This window comes from Myotis brandtii, unplaced genomic scaffold (assembly GCF_000412655.1).
Source record: "Myotis brandtii unplaced genomic scaffold, ASM41265v1 scaffold195, whole genome shotgun sequence".
NCBI classification, from domain to species: domain Eukaryota; kingdom Metazoa; phylum Chordata; class Mammalia; order Chiroptera; family Vespertilionidae; genus Myotis; species Myotis brandtii.
The window spans coordinates 340,319-348,433 of record NW_005357271.1 but is presented as its reverse complement, the minus strand read 5'-3'; the positions used below and the strand labels follow the sequence as shown (position 1 = coordinate 348,433).

Genomic DNA, 8,115 nt, shown 5'->3' with positions numbered 1-8,115 from the left:
TCTAACTCTCTATCCCTCTCCTTTCCTCTCTGTAAAAAATCAATAAAATATATTAAAAAAAAAAAAAACCTCTTCATTTTGAGACATTATTCTTCACTCATTGCCGCGTTTTCCTGCCAGCCCTAGAAAGGCTCCTGACAGCAGTTTCACTGGGTATCCAGAGTCAGAAGCATTCTCCTCACCACCACCCTTTCCAAAGCCTCCTCTGCACTGGCACTGAGGCTGCTCTGGAGGGCGCCGAGGCTAAGTAATGCAGACAATGACAGGATTTGGACCACTGGAGCCACCGTACCCACCTCTCCTCTCTCAGCCTTTCTCTGCTGTGCTGGAGACAGGCCAAGATTTGCAGTACTAGCACTTTGGACACAGGAAGTGCTGCAGTTTTTCCCTCTCCAGAGCTGCTGTTGCCGCCTGGAGGTTATAGGGCTGCCCTGGAAGTCCTCAGCATGCCTCCCATCGGGGCAAACATGGTGGTGGACTCCACAATGGAACTGCTATTTTTAGATACTTTTAAACACCCCAGGGCTGAGGTAAGACTCCACTTCTTGATTCTGACTCTGCTTCTAGACTGTGGGTCATGTACAAAAAATCCTTAGGCATGCCTCGACTTTAGCTATCAGGATCACGGGCCACAGGCAAAGCGGCTCCTGGGTTCCCGGGGGTGCTGCCTTGCCTGCGCCCGGCTTTCTAATCGCGATCACCGGCTGGGGGGCGGGCAAAGGCGGCCCTGGCTCTTGCCTGCCGCCTGGATTTCTGATCACCATTCTTCCGTCCTTCCCCTTTTGCCTCCCATCATTGTGCCTATGTATGCAAATTAACCACCATCTTTGTTGGCAGTTAATTTGCATATCGCCCAGATTAGCCAATGGGAAGTGTAGCAAAGGTATGGTCAATTACCCTGTTTGTCTTTTATTAGATAGGATTAGGAAGCCTATGAATAAATAGTGTGAGATAAATTAACTTGAACATTTACTAAGTGCCAGACACCGCTATAGGTTCTGGGAATTATTGACATAAACTTCCAAACCCGTAAAAAATTTTATGAGTTTGAGCCAAACTGATGACCATTGCCAGGAAGCAAAATCCCAATGGATTGATAAAATGCTCCAAAGAATGGCAGTTTTGCAGTTTATTTTATGCATTATAATAAAAGATGGAGGCATAAGGAAGGTTACATTAAATTTACTGGTGGTAGATTAGGGAGATGGGAGAAAGTAAAGTGGGGAAATTTCTAAGATTGGGTTAAAGTCAAATACTTCTTTTACATTGCTAGGTATGTGATATGTTGTGATCTATAATACGTATTTTGTTCTTTGTCTACAGTTCCTGGCTCCCAGCTCTCAACCCCCCTGAAATTTCCTAACCACATAGGATGGTCTGAAATTAAAACTTCCTAACTAAAAGTGAGTCATGGGGAGTAGTCATGTCCTAGGCCAGTATCTCCCTTGACAAAGGTCAATTTTTACCTTAACTGAGTCTGTCTATTGTCTTTTTGCATCTAGGATATTAAACTTTTGAAATATCAGAATAATTTCCTGGGCTAAGTAAAGTGGGGATAACAAAGTTATCTCCGTTAAAGAAAACCTTTTATGCCTGAAGTCTTTTCTGAAAGAAAGGGTTTATTGAGCCAAATGCTAGCCCAAAAGGACAGGTTCTGGAGCATGCAGTCTAAACCACCAGCAGCACAGCTAGAGGGGGAAGGCAACATGTCTTCTGTCCTGGAGTTGATGAACTCTTTTATATATTACTAGAGGCCCAGTGCACAAATTCATGCACAGGTGGGGTCCGGACAGCCCAGCCCCAATCAGGGTGGATTGGGGCTGGGCCAGCTGGGGGGAGGGGACAAGGGTGATTGGCCAGTGGGCCCACCCCCGATTGGGGTAAGTGACCAATTGAGGGCTGGCAGGGCCAGCTGTGGGGAGGGGCTGTAGGTGGTGGGCCAGCCAGCCCCACCCCTGATTGGGTTTGGGGGGCCGATCTGGGGTGGGGCCGGGTGGGAGGAGGAGCTGCAGGAGGTTGGCTGGGCAGCCCTGCCCCCTATTGGGGTGGGGGGAAATCAGGGATGGGGTGCCTAGGAGGGCAAGGAGGAAGGGCCTTGGGGGGTTTGGCCAGCTGCCCTGACCTCGATTGGGGTGGGAGAGGCCGATCAGGGGTAGGGCCAGCCGGGGGGAGGGGCCGCAGGCTCTGCCCCCCCATCAGGTGGGTTCGCTGGCCGCAGTGGACGTCATAGCGACCAGTCATTCTGGCCATTATGGCATTACAGTCACTGGCTTTTTATATATAGATGTTTCAGGGAAGAAAGATGTAACTTGTTTTGAAAGAATTTACGTTGGCTACAGATAAGGAGGTGGGAAAAGGTGAAGGGGGGGCAGTTCTAGAATAGATGTACAGTCCTTAAGGAAGAAATATTTACCACTTTTGATTGGTGCTGGACAAGTTCTGCAAGTTCATGCATAAGCAGTATGTTGCGGTGTCTAGTGGTCCATTACTTCTTTTCAGATAACCCCCTGAAGTTGATTCAAAGCTCCAAGGTACATTCAGGAATGTGAGCACTCTATTGTTAGTTAGCCCACAGCTGGCTAAATACTCTTGTCTTTTCTCTCACTCTCCTGCCTGCAGTAATTTAATTTAGCACACCTTAGAATTTTTCTCGTCACCTTTATTGTGAAGTTGTTCTGAAGATCACTGACTCAGTCCATATACATACCAAACAGTTAGTGTTAGCTATGTGGGTCTGTATGGGCAAGTGGCAGGTGAAGGCTTTAATGGTCCATGTTCATCACAGACACAGGACAGCTTTTCAATAACCTGGACAGGGTACTGTGTTGGGGAGAGATAGCTGGCAGTCTGCCTGGATGAACATGGCATTGTCAGATAGACAGTGTTGGGAAGATCACATGGGAAGGACATCTCACAGAGCAGAAGCAGGATTTTAGAGCATCAAGTATATTTACTCTTGTCTTTCTATTTACCTGCAGTGCTGGCCAGCTTAAAGATCTGGATGGGAAACTGTTTCCTGGCTGGGTGACTCATCTGTCTATGTGTACAGATAGAGATTTGTCTGGCTTCCTGAGTGTCTACCTGTCTAGATGGAGGAGTGGGGTGGGTGGAGGGGTGTCTGTTGTCTTTCTGGCCAGGGGTCTGCATGTCTACACACACAGGGGTTTGTCTGAGGGTCTTATGAAGCTGGGAGTCAGTCTATCTGGAGCTCATTTTTCCAGTTGAATCAGTCTACTTGGAGGTTCATGAGTCTGTTTGGCTAGGAGCTGGTATGTCTGCCTGGGTCAGTCTATTTGTCTATAAGGCTAGAGATCTGTCTTGCTGGATACCGATTTGTTTGCCAAGATGACAATGTGTCCATCTACTCAAGGGTTGGGGATCTATCTGGCCAGGGGTCTGTGTGAACAGCAAGGAAACAGTCTGGTTGGGGAGGGTCTTTCTCTCTGGCTGGGCTCTAAATAGGATCTGACTTACTAGAGATCAGTCATCTGTCCAGATGAGGGTCCACCCATTCATCTGGTTTGAGGTGACTGTCTAGTTTGGAATTTAACTAACCAATTGGCTTGAAGTCCACTTATCTCTCTGGCTGAGGATAGTCTCACTGTAGAAATGGGAGTCCATCTGTCCAATTAAGGGTCATTGGGGTCCTATTTTTCTGAGGGGCTGGAGGTCCCTCTGGCTAGTAGGAAGTCTGTTTGAAGGATCTGCTGATCTACAATGTATGCCTAGCTGGGAGGTAGTCAGGATTCTGTCTGGCTCATGATGCTCATGTTGACTGCCTGGGAGTTGACCTGATTGTCTTCTCATCAGGAGGTACAGCAATTTGTCTGCCAAAATGCGGGTTCTGTGTAGTTAGTGACTTAGTGGAGTTTGTCCACCTGTCTGGAGGTCCACCTATCTGCCTGGTTGTGAGTCCAGCCGGCTGATTGGGGTATCTGTGTATTGAAGGGTCTGTCTATGTCATTGTTGTCTATTTGGCTGGGAATCCATCTAGCTAGCTGGGAGTCTGTCTGCCCACCGGGGGGAGGGCATATCTGGCTAGCTAAGAGGATGCCTATGTGTCCATCCAGCTGAAAGTCTACTGGTATGGCTATCTGCCTGTCCAGCTTGGGGATCTATCTCTCTCTCTCTACTCATCTGAAGATCTTTCACCTGTCTAAAATCATCCTACTTGCCCTAGCTGGTTTGGCTCAGTGGATAGAGCATCGGCCTGCGGACTGAAGGGTCCCAGGTTCAATTCTGGTTAAGGGCACATGCCCGGGTTGCGGGCTCAATCCCCAGTAGGGGGCATGCAGGAGGCAGCCGATCAATGATTCTCTCATTGTTGATGTTTCTGTCTCTCTCTCCCTCTCCTTTCTTCTCTGAAACCAATAAAAATATATATTAAAAAATAAAATAAGCCTACTTGACTGTTGTCATGCCTAGCTTGTATCTGTCTGAATAGTGGGGGATAGTCTTTCTCAAGGTCCATCCATCTTTCTGTATCAACAGCTGAATGTCTGAGGAAGGGAGGCTTAGATACTGAGATGAACTGGTCTATTATGTGGTGATGGGGGCAGTTTCCAGAAGCCTATCTGTTCATCCTCCCCTTCACAACTGGGGGGCTCTTGGGGTTGAACCCATCCCTAATGTTCATTCTTGAACTACCCAGTGCAGTCTCACCAATCATTATCTCCCAGCTACCACCTCAAGCCTTGAATGCTTTAGTTACTGGGACAAAACCCCCACATTTCCCACTCTGAGAAATTTTATTTTGATCCAGGCCCAGTGTTTCCATTCCCAACACTTCACAAAGCAGAGCACAACCTTCAGCAGTCCAGGCACCCATGTGGGGTAGCAGGCAGGCTGGGCGCAGCATTCACACCCGGGTCCACTCCGCAGGAGGGTCCCGGGGCCCTTTAGGCCTCCCAATGCGCAGGTTGAAACCTGGGAAAGGAAGGGCACCATGGGTCTCAGGGAGAAGCTAAGATGTGGAGAGGTAAGCAACTTAGGTAAAGCCATCTTCAAGCCTTCAGGCTCTCCTGGTTCACTGCAGCCCCATCCACAGAACTCTGAGACCCAGAGCCCCATGCCACCATCCTTAAAACACCAAACTTCTGGAATTCAGTCAAAGCTGCAGAGTCCCAGAAACTTGGGCTTTGTCTGACTTACCTAGACCACTGGTCTGAGATCCACCAGCCACGTCCTCGTATGTGCCAGGCCCAGTAGGGCTCGGGTCAGCAGGAACTGCAGGCAGGAAACCAGTCTTCATGCATGGGCTCCCGTAGAGGGTGGGGGTGGGAATAAGGGAGAGGGGAGGAGGGGGCAGGTCCCAGACCTCTGCTCAAACAAGGTGACTTCCGGAGAAGCGCACCCAGTGCAGGCCCTGCGGTTTGGCCTGGGACACTTCCGGTAGTGACCAGCAAGTGGACAGCAGCCAGGCGGTGGCCAGATCTGCCTGGGGCAGAGGGTCCAGCTGTGGGGGTCCCCAGAAGGAGATGGGGCCGGCCCTCCCCAGCCCCTCCCCCGGCCTGTCAACTCACCACCGCCCAGTTGTGCCCCCTCCTCTGTGGGTGCCTGCGGCCAGCGGGTGCCCGGCGTCACATGGCTGTAGAGCGGTGCTCCCTCCGTGCTGCATGCCCCAGACCCTGACCCGGGGCCTGAAGTAGCCCTGCGCTTCTGCACCACCGCATATGTATCAGCCATGGTGAAGGCTGTGGGGCACTGAGATACTCCTGCCTGAGGGGAGTTCGGGAGGAAGTGAAACAGCTTGCCTGGGGGAGGGAGGGTTTGGGAGGGAGGCCTGGTGCACAAACCGCAGGCTTCCTTCCCTCCTCAGGCAGTCAGGCAGCCCACAGTTGTGGGGAGAGGAGTGGAGGAGGAGGGAGGGGTCTCTGGGTAACGGGCTTTCCTTTCCTGTCCCCTTTGCCACTGGCAAGGTCAGTGGATGGAGGGGTGGCCAGTTTGGCAGGTGAGTGGGACAAAGTATTAGTATTGAGGAGTGGTTCTTTCTGTGTGTGATCGCTGAGAACGAAGATGCCAACTAAGAAGGGCTTCTGGTGGCTCAAACTTAAAAAACAAAGTGCTTAGAAGGCATTTCTACACAGAGGTCTCTTACTGCAAACTGCACTTCAGGAAGAAGCCTGCACTGAACTGTGTTCCTGCTATCTGAGCAAGCCCTTATAAGGGAGTTCCTGGAATCCTATTTCAACCAATAGGACTGAGGCTTTTCCCATCCAATCAGAGTTGTGGCAGCTACAATCAACCAGAGCAGCTCTGTTCTGACCCATCAGGACTGCCTTTTGGACCAAACTGTGAGGATTTGAAGTCCTAATTTGCATGACAACAGACTAATTAGGGACCAGAGGTGGAGACTTCTGTCCATATAGCCAGCTCCCCTCTGGCTCTGAAAGGAATCTTTCCCTTTCCACTGAAACTCAAGACTGCATCTCCCCCTCCCTAGTCTGGAGCTGACTGCTGCAGAGGGGCTGGCCCTAGGCCTGCCTGGCCCTAAGGCTGCCTCACAGTGGTGCTATTTTCATAGCTGTGCTATATCACACTTTAGCTGTTCTGCACGGAAAAAAAAGTTTCCTTTTTCACCACACCCTTAATTGGGGATTCCTGTTGGAGATGAATTGGTGCCAGACAATTGATTGACATGTGTAACTGTTTATAGAATAAAAGAACGAGGAAGAGGCATCTAAAGAAAAGGGGACCTTGCCAGTGTTGATCAGTGGTTAGAGTGTTGGCCCATGCACTGAAGGGTCATGGGTTTGATTCCTGATCAAGGGCACATACTTGCTTTGCAGGTTTGGCCTCCACTGATACGTAATTTTTGGACTGGAACCCAGATTCTTTGTCTGCCAGAGTCGAAGAATGAATCCACAGACAGAGGGCAGTATAGCAAAGGTGGAAATTTATTGAAGAACAAGTACAGACTCCCACGTGGGGAGAGGGAAAGAGTCCATTCTGTTCTTCGACTCCAGCGGACAAAGAATCCAGGTTCCAGTCCAAAAATTCTGTTTCAAATGGTGCGTTGGCCAGGAATTTCTCAGTAAGTCAGTCAACCCTCTTCATGTCGAATGGTGAGTAGCCATAGAGTCTGTCCCTCTGTCCCTTTTCTGTCTCTTGTATGACTTTGGAGGCTGATGGATGCCTGCCAGCACTTAAACTTGGCTGTCGTCTAAAAAGCAGGCATTTCTCTCTTTCCTTCACTGCTCCTTTCATCTGCCTTTTTCTTCTGCTTTCTACCTCAATCAGGTCAAATAGTATCCAGCCAAAACCACTGCATCCGCAGTCCAGATCCCACTAAGCTTAACTCCTCAGTCTCCATTTGTGTAGGCCTTTATAGTAAGGGTACTGGGGAAAAACTTCTAGATGAGAGTTAAGAAATGGGGGGCCAGCTAACTGTTTCCCACTCCTGGCATACGAGCGTGACTCTGGATCTTCACATCAGGCATAATAGGAGTTATTCACAGCACTTAGCCACTTCTGCCACCACCCGGTAGAAGTTTTAGCCTTTTAGAGAATTCAGCATTACAGCCAGGCACAGCTGTTAAGTTAGCCCATTAATTACTAGGTAACTTGCCTCTCACCTTTATTGTGATTCTGTAAAATGGTTGCACACTCTCGGGAGTGTTCTTAAAAGTCTCATTTTCACCATGTTTTTATTTCCCAGTCCCTCATTTGAAATTTGGATAGATGAGCCATTTCTCACAAATTAGGGATGCTTCCGGGACTCTCTATACCCATGTAGAGGGAAAGGCTAGTTCAAGGGGTCGCGCCCCACCTGATTTTGGTTGGCCTCTTGGCCTGAGCCCAATCTCTTCGTGGATGCTATAGAATAGGCCCGAGATGGTTTTTCTTTAGAAAATGGTGAAAATGACACAAGGGGAATATATGCGAGGCAACCAGGCAAGCCACATGGCCAAAATAGTCCATTGGAAAAATATTGAGGTTCTGGGAGGGTCAGTTCCCCAAACCAGGGGCAAGAGACATTGCTTTTTTTTTTAAATTAAATCTTTATTGTTCAGATTATTACAGTTGTTCCTCTTCTTTCCCCCCATAGCTCCCCTCCACCTGGTTCTCACCCCACCCTCTGCCCTTACCCCCCCCCCCCCCCCCCCCCCCCGGGGC

General features: G+C 49.5%; 1 protein-coding gene across 1 annotated transcript; it reads right to left on the bottom strand.

Annotated features, from left to right (window-relative positions):
• Positions 1 to 4,729: 4,729 nt before the first annotated feature.
• On the bottom strand, positions 4,730 to 5,743 carry PTPN18 (protein tyrosine phosphatase, non-receptor type 18 (brain-derived)). Its single transcript, XM_005864998.2, has 3 exons — positions 5,523 to 5,743; positions 5,152 to 5,226; positions 4,730 to 4,926 (listed from the first exon to the last, which is right to left on the bottom strand). Exons 1-3 carry the CDS (start codon positions 5,683 to 5,685, stop codon positions 4,859 to 4,861), a joined length of 306 nt encoding a protein of 101 aa, XP_005865060.1. The 5' UTR covers positions 5,686 to 5,743; the 3' UTR covers positions 4,730 to 4,858.
• Between the last annotated feature and the right edge of the window lie 2,372 nt (positions 5,744 to 8,115).

Excerpts from the sequence above, each read along its gene's own strand:
- PTPN18 (XM_005864998.2), bottom strand. The coding sequence starts at position 5,685 with ATGGCTGATACATATGCGGTGGTGCAGAAGCGCAGGGCTACTTCAGGC. Across the intron at positions 5,227-5,522 it reads GGGGGCACAACTGGGCGGTG|TTCCTGCTGACCCGAGCCCT; the intron begins GTGAGTTGACAG and ends TCCTGCCTGCAG. Across the intron at positions 4,927-5,151 it reads ATCTCAGACCAGTGGTCTAG|GTTTCAACCTGCGCATTGGG; the intron begins GTAAGTCAGACA and ends TTCCTTTCCCAG.